The following is an 11,417-nucleotide window of genomic DNA, read 5'->3' as shown; positions in this document are numbered from 1 at the left end:
CCATGTAGTGCGAGAAATCCAACGGAGGAGATCGAATCTTGTGGGGAAAAGTGCGCAAACCTCTGCAGAGTGTATAAACTAATCATGGTTAGCCGTGTCCCCGGTTATGGATATTTTGAGTATCTAGTATCTGGATTATCATGTGAATCTCATCATGTTACTTAATCAAATTTTGTTGGTTATTGATGATGCTTAATTGGGATTGAGTTGGGTGAACCTTCTCAATGTTTAACAACCACCATGATAGTTAAATAAAATTTATTTCTTTGTTGTAGAAAAAAATTGGCTTTATGCAAAACTATAACCATGGAGCTTTCCACCAGCCATATATGCATGTAGTATAGCATTATTCTGTTCATTACTCTCTATGTGTTACATTGTCAGCATATTTCACGTGCTGACCCGTTTTCGGGCTGCAACGTTTATGTTGCAGACTTTCCAGACGACGAGTAAGGTGCCTTAGGTCGTGGTCTTATACTCAGTGATGCCGTTGGCGTTGATGGACTCGCTTTATCTTCCAAGCCTTCCGCTGTTATTGTTATTAGATGGCCTTAAGCCATATTTATTGTAATAAGTTCTCTTTTGAGACATTCGATGTAATAAGTGTGTGATTGCTACTCTGTTATAAATCCTTCAAGTACTGTGCGTGTCAGCATTACCGATTCAGGGATGACACTGATGCACAGAGATCAGAGTGTTTGAGGTCTGGTCGCTACACATTGTGTCAGATAGGAGAGGTGCGCATAGGGGCGCCGCGAGGGGCCTGACCCAATAGCGCACTAGGTACTGTAACGACTCAGGTGAAGTAAGTGAAATTTTTCTACCTGTTATGTTTCGAGCAGTTTTTTTTGTTTTCATTGATTTCCCAAAAAGAAATATTTCATGAATTGAACACTTTCTAAAATTTGAAAAATTGTTGAATTTTTTGAAAGACAATTAAACTTTTGTGAGCATTTTTTAAATAACTTGAACATTTTTCTAAAAAACATGAACATTTTTTAAAACTATTGTGAACATTTTTCTAATGGACTTTGCTAAAATCCCGCCGTCCAGAAAATTGTAATAGATCCGGACGATCTCCCTAATCACGCATGCAGTTACATGCAATGCAAGCTGCCTTGCGTGCGCATGTAGACTCACTCTGGGTTGGATAATAGTTGCATGACGAAAAAATAAAAAAGCTGATGTCACCAAACATTCCATCTAAAAATAAAATTCAAAATGTTTTGTAGCTCAAACCGTCGGTCCGTTTGAAAAATTATCACATAAAAGATTCGTCACGACGAGACATTCGAATCTAGATCCCATGTTGGTATGTTTTGACAACTTTTTTTTGGGGTCAAAAGTTATCAGGACCAGGCTAAGTAAGTTATCGCGTATATATTAAAAAAAGTTATCACATCTATGATACATAAGTTGCCATCTTATTTATATAGAATTACCGAGGCATAAGAGTGCTTCTCCAATTCTTTCCACATGCAAATGAATTAGAAGAACAAAAAATTGATGTCGTGCTTGATTCCCCTTTATTTTGAAACTTCAAAAATGTTTTGGTACGATCGAAAGATCATTTTCACATTTAAAAACCCGTCTCGAAGAGAGCATCAAAACTAGATCATATGTTGATTTGTTCAGACAACTTTTATTTTGGATCAAAAGTTAACATTTCTGGGCTAAGTAAAGTATCACGCATGAGCTACATATTTTACCATGTTGTTTACACAGATATTAACGGGGAATAAACCTTCCAACCTTCTTATTAGCTCGGGTTAAAATTACTGCGGTGATTGTGCATGAGTTATCACCTATATGATGCGTATAGTGCCAACACGAAAGTTGTCAGAGGTATGCTTTTAAACAACCCCCTCACCAAAGTTATCAGGACCAAGGCACATAAGTTATCAGGTCTGCGATGTGTAAGTTACCATACTATTCACCCAAAAGTTACTGAGTGGATATTTCATCAACCCCTCCCCCATACCAAAGTTGTCGGAACCGAGGTACATAAGTTATCAGGTCTGCGATATGTGAGTTACCATGCTATCCCCTCATAGTTGAAGTTACCGCGGTTTTTGTATCCAAATTATCAGGTCTATGGTGTGTATATACCATCATACTTGCATAGAAGTTACCAGGTTTCTGTTTTCAACAAGCTTTTTTTCTCAGGTCAAAGGTATCGTAGTGTTTGTACAAAAGTTATCAGGTCTGCGGAGTGTATATTATCGTGGTATTTGTACATAAGTTACCATGTATGCGGTGCATATACTATCATGTCATTTGCACATAAGCTACCGGGGTTATCTTTTCAACAAACTTTTTCACAAAAGAATGGATGAATAATTCAGAGAGGGTAAATTGGGCTACGAAGCAATCTTGGTAAAAATATTCTTCTACACTAATACAATGGTAAAAGAGGTCAAATAGCTTGGTTTGTATTTGGTTTACAACAAGTACACTCATGTCAATCCCGAGATCATACTTTGAATGTGAACATGGGAACAAAAATTCAACAACTTGGCATATAGACCTCACCCGGCGGCCCAGACACGACACCAATGGTAGACGATGGTATTACATACCTGATAATTTATTTACAAATACCATGGTAAATTTTGATCCGAACAAAAAAAATTGTTGAAACATATCCCCAATAATTTTAGTGTAAAGACCATGATAAGTTACATACTGTAGGCGTGATAGTTTACATAGTCTAGATGTGGTAACTTTTTACCTGAAAAAAATTCATCGAAACATACTGACATGAGATCTAGTTTCGAAGATCTCGTCGAGGTGATTTTTTTTATGTGAAAACGGACTTTGAATCCGAGTGATGGTTTGATCTACAAAACATTTTACTTTGAAATAGGAAGAATCTTTCGCCGACGTCATCTTTTTTGTCTCCTACTTCCTCCGTTCCTAAATATTTGTCTTTCTAAAGATTTCAATATGTGATTACATAGGAAGAAAAATGAGTGAATCTATACTCTAAAATATATCTATATACATTCGTATGTGATAGTCCATTTAAAATCTCTAAAAAGACAAATATTTAGGAATGGGGGGAGTAGTTTGCATGAATGCAAGAAATCATGATCAATGTGTGCTGCATGCATTTCCTCCGTGGATGACTGCTACTCCCTCCATTCCAAATTACTCGCCGCTGAAATGGATGTATCTAGAACTAAAATGCATATATATACATCCATACGTGCAACAAGTAATTCAGAACGGAGAGAGTATTAGCTAATAGAAAAACAAGAGTTAAATGAGTGATTAGTTAGAAGAAAAGAAAAAAGTGTTCGGACTTGAATCGTCTGTGCCTATTACTAAATTCCTGTCGGCAGGAAATTAGCTTTTCCGTTTTCTAATATCCTATTTTTTATTTTTTATTTTGAAATTTTCGAGAATATGGATTTTTTTTTGTAAAACGTGAACATTTTTCAGAAATAGGATTTTTTTTCTTCTAAAAAGACAAAAACGAAAACCCCCGAGAAAAACGAAACAAAACCCTTCCAGAACCTCCTACAACCAGAAACAACTGGGGTAGAAGCTTTCCCAAAAATGAATGCCGAATTGGGCCGGGCCATCTGTGCTCTCACTCTCCTCTGTGCGATTGCTGGACCTCACAATGAAACGCCGCCCATGTGCGTCACTCCATCCTGCGCCACATGGCTCCGCCGGCCGCCACCATCGCCGTCCTCGGCGACGACATCCTGCAGGAGGTCTTCATCCTCCTCCCAACCCCCGCCGACCTCCTCCGCGCCGCGCTCGCCTGCCAGCCTTTCCTCCGGGTCGCACGCAGCGCAGCTTTCCTCCGCCGCTTCCGCCGCCGCCACCCCTCAACCTGCCCGGTCGTCCTCGGATGCCTCCTCTACCGCCCCAGCAAGCGCCGCGGGGCCAGCGCCCCTTACCTTCTGCCCGCCGACCTCCTCGGCGCCACGCGCCGCACTATCGAGGGAGGTGACTTCGCCCTCTCCTTCCTCCCCCGCCGCGGCCGGCCGGATGGCCCCGGCACCCCGTGGCGGATCCTGGACTGCCGCAACGGCAGCCTCTTGTTACGTGACGGGGCTTCCGGAGAGCTCGCCGTCGCCGACCCGTTAACCCGGCGCTGGGTTTCACTCCCCGCGCTCCCCGGTGGGCGCCGCGTAGGGTACGCCCTCGTCCCCGACGACGGCGACTCTTCGGCCTTCAAGGCGGTATGCATTTCCCGACGCGCTGGAACCACAGAGCTGCGCGCCTTTCTCCTCTCCTCCGCTGAGCTCCGGTGGGCCGACGTGGGTACCCTCGCGCAGCAGCCCAATCTCGCTGGATCCCGCGCGATGCAAGCGAAACGGTCGCTGTACTGGAAGCTAATGGGTGGGGGGCACATGGTGGCGCTCAACACCGCGACGATGGAGCTCACCGTGCTGGCGCTCCCGCCTTTCTTGCGGGAGCAAACTTTCGACGTCATTGAGAAGGGGGAGGACGGCGCCGGTAAGCTCTGTGTGCTCACAATGCGTGGATTATGCATTGAGGTTTGGATCGGTGAGGACGACGGCGCCGGTGGGCTGACATGGACGCTGTTGGAGAAGTCGGTGAGATTCTACGGGGCGATGGAAGCGATGATTCTTTCGGATCCTTTGGACCAGACTCCACAGGGCGATGTCATCGGGGTGGCTGCTGGTGTGGTGTTCTTGCGCAGCGGCAGTTGTCTGCTCTCCATTCATCTTGAGACCATGAAGATGACGAGGCTGTCCCTGGACGTGAATTGCCCGTCTCCGCTGATATATCCTTACACGATAGGGTGGCCGCCAGCGATCTTGAACCCTACTGAACAAGGTGCTTGATAAGGTGTGTCTCCTGTAAGCTACAATATGCTAAATGTCTCCTGTAAATTTTGATCAATGATGTGCTGAACTGCCAGGAATGCAGCACTACATTTCAGCTTATGATGATTAGATTGTGTGACAGAGCTGATATCGGAAAAGGATGTCATTTGCTCATCCATATGAATTCCTGAGACATGATAGCCGCGAACCTGCTCTAGTTGTGCTTATATGTTTTAGCCTCGTATCATGTAATTATTCGTGCTTGCAGTCTTAGTTGGTGTGTTAAATTCTGCCACCATTATCTGTATGGTCACTCTATTGCTCGAGGAATATAGGAGTATTTAGCATGCTTTTGTGAATGTTATGCTGGAGCTTTTATATTGCTTGTATGATCATATTATGTATCGTGTCAATTTCAGTATCAGTTCATCCGAATCCTCAATTTAGGTGCTTAACTTAAGGTTGTCGTGGTACATTTCTGTCTGGGGTTTGGAGTCTGGCTCCTCTGATACTGATGCGCGAATGCTGGATAGTCTACTTTTCTTCCGATGGCATGCTCAATGAAGAAACTGAAGGCTGAAGAACTTGGCCTAATGTCACCAAATGTTGTTATTGCAGTGAAGTTTGATAATTGTTTTATCTTTTGGTGTTAGTGTGTTTTTATTTATTTTTCACTTCTCTGGGGTGTGCCATGGATGGAGATAGCAGCATCACTGTCCAGGTTTATTTCTTCAGTTAATCTTAGTTGAAGGTTTTGTAGGCAAAAATACAATGAGATTTCTGAGATAGGTTATGCTTGTCTTTCTATCATGTTCGAATATATTGGGCGGAAAGTTCTGGTTCAGGTTTTGAGTGTGGTTTATCTGATGCAAATGCCAGTCTAACAGCGCATCCAAATTCCAAGGTCATGCACAGGGACGAAGCTGAAGCTCTTGCTGAAGAACTAACTTGGCCTATGGCAGTGAGTCAGGATGTGCTGAAGCTGTCATCCCCGTTATGAGGTGCTGAAGCTGTCATCCCCGTTATGAGGTGAAGCTGGATCATTTGTTCTGTCAATTGGTCTTGGTGCTTTTTTCTCTTCTCTTATGAAATTTTGGGCCATGACGGGGATGACAGCCTCAACCCTCAAGTTACTCTGGGGTTTTTTCTTGAGTTTATCTGGGTTAGAGGTTTTGTTGACAAGTACACTGATTTCGCAGAGACACGTTATCCTTATTTATGTATGCATCCACTAAAATGATAAGTATTCCCTCTGTAAAGAAATATAAAAGCATTTACATAACTAAAGTAGTGATCTAAACACTCTTATATTTCCTTACGGAGGGAGTATTTGTTAAAATTGCTGCTGATCTTCCAATGATAGGTGCCATTTCTCCCTTTTGCCATCGCTGTTTCCTCCTCTATCCTCTCGAATCTAATATGCGCGCACCACTCGAAAGTGACATCCGTAGTCTGAGTTAGGAGTAATAACAGAGTTTGGTTGTTGCACTATGTTCATTGCACATAGTTCTACCGAAGTATGAAAACTAGGAGAATTTAAATTCACAAAAAAATAGTGTAACCAGAAAAATGAATTGCATTTGTAAACGGCCTTTGGAAATCCTGAAATATGCAACTTCTTCTATATGTGATCATGCTCCCTGTAATTTTGAAGAAGCTTTGGTCGGACAGAAAGTTATATATACGAGTTATTACCAGAATACAATAAAATGACCAACCAAAGACCTATTGAAAATGGTGGATTTATATTAGTGTAAATATCTTGCAAACTGTTAAATAATCTTACAATACTATGATGAAGGTGCTATAATTATCTCATAATTTTAAGATGAATAAACAATAGTACTCTTGTAGAACACAGTCAGGATTTTCTGTAAGATTAGGGTTCCAAGGGGGAGGAACTCTCTCATGCACTTCCTTGGTACAGAGTATTTACAGAGTTCCCCCTTTACACATAAAACCTCTAGCTATCATGTTATACAGCACAAGGGCCACCAACAAATACACTTGCAGTTCAAATTCTAACCTTGATACGAATCAAAAGGGCTCTGTATTATCAGGGCGGAAATATGAACAGACGAACCTTTGCATTGTTCAGAGGGAAAATATGAACAAACCAAGCCCAATCACCTCTCTCATTTAGTACTAGTACTAGTACTTTTGGTAAATTTTTTCACTTGGCAAATTCATATGAAGTCGTGGGCATTCGTGATTCATCATTGCTCTGCATATATTTTTATCCTGACTCTCCATACTTGTGCATTGGTTTATTGTATTCAGATTCAGAGTATACTGAAGATTCGATTACGGATTACCCAATGACACGGGCTGATGAGGAGGGCGGCGACTTGGCGGTCTGTCAGTCGCCATTCGACCCCTTGACCCTGCGCCGGGTCTCTTTCCCCCGCCGATGGCGACTCCTAAAGGTCAATCAGAAAAATAAGATTTCTTCACAAAATAAATGCTGCTGTACTACTCAACGCGATGGCACGCTGCAAGAAGCAAAGAAAAAGGAAGCCCGAGACGTGGAGGCGACCCAACAAGAGTAAAGTCTGATTTAAACCTCGAGTTTGTAGAGCTGGTCGCAAACGAACCCTGATCTTTAAATCACTGAAGTCTATACCTTGTCCTCTCTAATCCCGGTCGTTTTCAACCTAAACCAAGCTAGACCTGTTAAGAAGCATAATCCTGGTCGGGATCATTTGTTTCTTTCATTGATAACCCGGGCCTACATGTCATTTTCATCTTCTTCAGCAATCTCTTGTTTTATTATTATTTTCTCTTGGTGCGAGTCCATATGAATCATGCAGCAAGGCAGGATACGTGGGTCATGTGTGAACTGAGTGAGTGCGTCGGCCACACGCAACCACGCAGGAGCGAACGGAGCCGGACAGCTCGCCGTACGCGAACGGGGGCATCCATGGCGATGGAGGGCTAGCCCCATGGCGGCAGGATTCGACAGGGAGCACGGGGAGCGCTCCCCTTGGTCGGAGGCGAAAGCACATGATGGCAGAGGAAGCGCGGGGAAGGAGCTGGACGGAACAAAGTAGTGAATGGAGTCCGGGAAGTACATGCTCAAGAGCAGGCCATCTGGGAAGGCGGCCGTCAGTTAGCAAGATCAATTTCATTGTTGAATTTAGTGCTTCAAGCAATAGATAAGTAGTACTAAGAAAAGGAGAGCATGCGCTGCCACTGATGGTGCAACACAAAGCTTGTGGTTGGTTATGCTTCAACTCAGATTGCAGCCGCGATGGTGGCATGGTGCTCACAATAGCACATGGCGATGAGCAGCAACCACCATCTAGCTTGTCCAGTCTTCGTAAGCGCAGGACCTGGGCGCACCTCGACTGCGTGCAAGGCGTTGAGCTGGCGCATCCACCGCCGCTGTGCGCAAGCGCCATGACCAGGTCGGCCGCGTGCTTCTAGCACCACGTACTCCCATGCCGCGCCATGGACTCGCAACAGTGTCCTGGGCACCTCCTCGTCCTGGGAGAGAACACGCTCCTGGCGCATGGCGCCGACCACGCCCTGGAGCCCGCACGCCAGCCAGCACTAGCCTCCCACTTTCCCAGTCGATCCTTGCATTAGGCCCTGATCAAGCGAAGCTAGGGAGAGACGTGGATTGAAGATGCAATGACATGTGGGTCAGTGAAGTAAGTGAGAGTAAAATTAATCACGACTGGGATCATCTTTTTTCCTATGCGCCAAACGGATCTAAGGTCGAGTTAGACCGGGATCAGTAAGTACAGGGTACAAACTTTAGGGATTTAGAGGTGAGGGTTCATTTGCAACGAGCTCTACAACCTCAAGGTTTAAAATAGACTTTACTCACCCAACGATGAACAATCCATGCCACCTACCGCAGGCTGCACGTCCTTTTCATCTTTACAAATACAAATGCACGCAAGGTACAGCGCAGACCAACGCAGCACATAGCGGAAGCATCGAGCCTTCGCTTTGTTGCAGGACCATGGCTCCGCGCGCATTGCTCTACCCGGGCCTCCTCTGCCTCGCCGTGCTGGCCAGCGGCGCCGCCGCCGCCGCCGCGTCTCACTCGCAGTGCACCGACAACCCGCCGGACCTCACGGCCGGCGGCAACGAGACCGGCGCGGCCGTCGACGACCTGGCCGGCTTCAAGGCCTACGTTACCGGCGCCGCCCACTCCCACAGGGCCGTCGTCCTGGCCTCCGATTTCTACGGTTAGTTCATCTTGATATTGCTGTTTGATTGTGGAATGTGCAAGCTACTATGCGTGTGGCTTAATATATTGCTACTGGCGCTTTATGTGTCTTTTTAGGATTCGAAGCGCCATTGTTGAGGTACCACCTTCTTCTCGCCGCATTTCCTTCTGTTCCTCTCTTCACTGATGATGACTAGTAGGAAATTTGTGAAGTGGAATGTATCCGTGAACTGCTCTTCGGTAAAAGTACAAAACAATGATATGAATCAATTGCAAACTGTTTTCGAAAGAATGGCTCTGTTCGAGTCAAATCAACACCAACCCATATCACCATGTGTCCAATACCAATAAATTTGTATCCATATCATTGTTTAAACTAGAAGGCTTATGCGTTCATGGAAATGAAGGAAAATTGCCGACAAAGTCGGTGAAGCTGGATACTATGTTGTGGTGCCCGACTTCTTCAATGGACAACCTTACACGGAAGGCGCAAACAGAACAGAATGGTTCCTGGCTCACTCTCCGGTAAATTCATCTTTACCTATGATGATTCTTCATTAATTCATTTTTGCCTATATTTTTCTACCCACTCTGATCGATCTTTACCATACAGGTAAAAGCAGCTCAAGATGCAAAACCCATCTTCGCGGCATTGAAGAAGGAAAAGAAGTCTTTTGTTGGAGTTGGGGGCTATTGTTGGGGCGGTTAGTGAAACCTGAAACCAACACAAAGAGAAATATGTTTATATTGCCGGCATGCTTGGAATACAAAATGTTGGAGACAAAATTAGTAATTCCGCAAATATGATTAGTTCGTATTCACTTTTTCAAAGAATTTTTTTAGTTCATGACCTCCTCCTCTACCGACAGGGAAATTCGCTGTGGAGGTGGCGAAAACAAACGAGGTGGAAGCAATTGTCATCTCCCATCCTTCAGCAGTCACCACCGACGATATGAAAGGTGAACTTTTGTTTATCTTGTGGTACTCTTGTTGGTGAACTATACATGTGTTCTTATTCTTAGCTCAACTGCCACTCAGTGATCAAGTGCCCCATTGAGATTCTTGGAGCTCAGAATGACGCTGTTACACCGCCAGCATTAGTAGATCAGCTTGTTGAGACCTTGCATCAAAACAATCAGGTGAGCTTCGGGTGATTTCATTCCAGACATATGGATACAAAAGAATTATGATCTTTCTAAATGGCTTGTTACACCGTTCAAAAAAAAAAAGGCTTGTTACACGTGCATGGAATGTAACTCAATTTGCATTCATGAAACAGAAGATTCCTTCAGAATAACCCAAACTTAAGCGATAAGCATAGAAGATTCATTCATTCATGTTCTTTGACAAGAAATGAGTGAGAGCCTCATATGACTTTCACTTGTTGCAGATTTACTATGCAAATATCTTTCCAGAAGTTGCCCATGGCTTTGCTTGCAGATACAATGTTACCAACCCTTTCGCCGTCAAGACCGCTGAACAAGCTCTTGGGTTAATGCTCGGCTGGTTCCACAAATACCTGAAATGAGAACACCTCATCATGCAAGTCCTTGCAATTTGTTATGTCCAAATAAGTAAAATTTTCTTGCATTGATGTGTAAATTAAACCTGCATAATGTGATATGCAGATAATCTGGTTACCATTTGTGTGCTTTACCATTGCAATCTCTTCACACTGGTACTATGTCCATGCGTGTGTCGGTGTGTGCAGTTGTTAACAGCTTGCTATGTCTTCAACCATGTGCGAAATAATACTAGTAGTAATAAAAAAGGTGGCTTTATCTCTATAAGTTGCGGAGCCAGGCCAAAATTGGCACATGCCAAGTTGCCAGTTTAAAACGGAGGCCAGATCTGTGGCAGGAACTACACACTTGCAAAGCAGCAGGCAAATGCACATTGTTTCTCTCGGTCTCCTCACCCTCGGCTTACACTAACGCCGCCATCTCGAGTGCACTGCAAAGGAAATCTACTGTAACTCTGTGTGTTATGTGTAGGTGTTAACTCTTAATCATATCCCGTGTATATAACCCACCGTGTAGTTGCGTGAGTGGAGACAATACAAGACACCAAACAACGTGCCAAAACCGCCCCCTAATGCAGAAAGTCTAGATGCGGGCAACCAAACGATGTGCAGATGATGTTTTTTTTTTGCATGTTTTCCCTCAGTCGGGCCCAACTGGGATATGTATGCAATGCAGGTAAATTCTCAGATGACAACCAAACACGTCGTAGATGTGCTCATCTGGTTGCACATAGAAAAATGATGGCCCATGTGTGACTGTACTGTAGTGAAGCTTCACGATCTTCGACAAAAAGACCAAACCAGTACCAAATGGTTAGAGCATTCCATCGCGGTTCACCAAAATAAACACACCAAATGTACGTGGAGATGTCCGGATGTGTCTGCAGACAGCAGTAAGGCAGACGGT

General features: G+C 44.2%; 2 protein-coding genes across 3 annotated transcripts; both read left to right on the top strand.

The window, feature by feature from the left end:
* Positions 1-3,622: 3,622 nt before the first annotated feature.
* LOC119325259 lies at positions 3,623-6,131 on the top strand. Of its 2 annotated transcripts, none has more exons than XM_037599002.1 (2): positions 3,623-4,830; positions 5,713-6,131. In XM_037599002.1, exon 1 carries the CDS (start codon positions 3,669-3,671, stop codon positions 4,824-4,826), a length of 1,158 nt encoding a protein of 385 aa, XP_037454899.1. In that variant the 5' UTR covers positions 3,623-3,668; the 3' UTR covers positions 4,827-4,830; positions 5,713-6,131. The 2 variants fall into 2 exon arrangements, with proteins under 2 accessions (XP_037454899.1, XP_037454905.1); XM_037599008.1 differs by lacking the exon at positions 5,713-6,131 and adding an exon at positions 5,228-5,682.
* A 2,607-nt stretch (positions 6,132-8,738) lies between these two features.
* On the top strand, positions 8,739-10,628 carry LOC119325249 (endo-1,3;1,4-beta-D-glucanase-like). Its single transcript, XM_037598991.1, has 7 exons — positions 8,739-9,007; positions 9,106-9,127; positions 9,396-9,513; positions 9,602-9,692; positions 9,858-9,947; positions 10,027-10,127; positions 10,379-10,628. The coding sequence occupies exons 1-7, from the start codon at positions 8,779-8,781 to the stop codon at positions 10,514-10,516; spliced, it is 789 nt and encodes a 262-aa protein (XP_037454888.1). The 5' UTR covers positions 8,739-8,778; the 3' UTR covers positions 10,517-10,628.
* The last annotated feature ends 789 nt before the right edge of the window (positions 10,629-11,417 follow it).

The sequence above is a fragment of the Triticum dicoccoides genome, chromosome 1B (assembly GCF_002162155.2).
Source record: "Triticum dicoccoides isolate Atlit2015 ecotype Zavitan chromosome 1B, WEW_v2.0, whole genome shotgun sequence".
Lineage (NCBI taxonomy): Eukaryota > Viridiplantae > Streptophyta > Magnoliopsida > Poales > Poaceae > Triticum > Triticum dicoccoides.
The sequence above is the reverse complement of the archived record's forward strand: the minus strand, read 5'-3'. Positions and strand labels throughout refer to the sequence as shown.

What these genes read in the sequence shown, in the direction of transcription:
- LOC119325259 (XM_037599002.1), top strand. Translation starts at nt 3,669, where the DNA reads ATGGCTCCGCCGGCCGCCACCATCGCCGTCCTCGGCGACGACATCCTG.
- LOC119325249 (XM_037598991.1), top strand. Translation starts at nt 8,779, where the DNA reads ATGGCTCCGCGCGCATTGCTCTACCCGGGCCTCCTCTGCCTCGCCGTG. An exon ending in TTCGAAGCGCCATTGTTGAG is followed by an intron (nt 9,128 to 9,395) that starts GTACCACCTTCT and finishes ATGGAAATGAAG; the next exon opens with GAAAATTGCCGACAAAGTCG. An exon ending in CACCACCGACGATATGAAAG is followed by an intron (nt 9,948 to 10,026) that starts GTGAACTTTTGT and finishes ACTGCCACTCAG; the next exon opens with TGATCAAGTGCCCCATTGAG.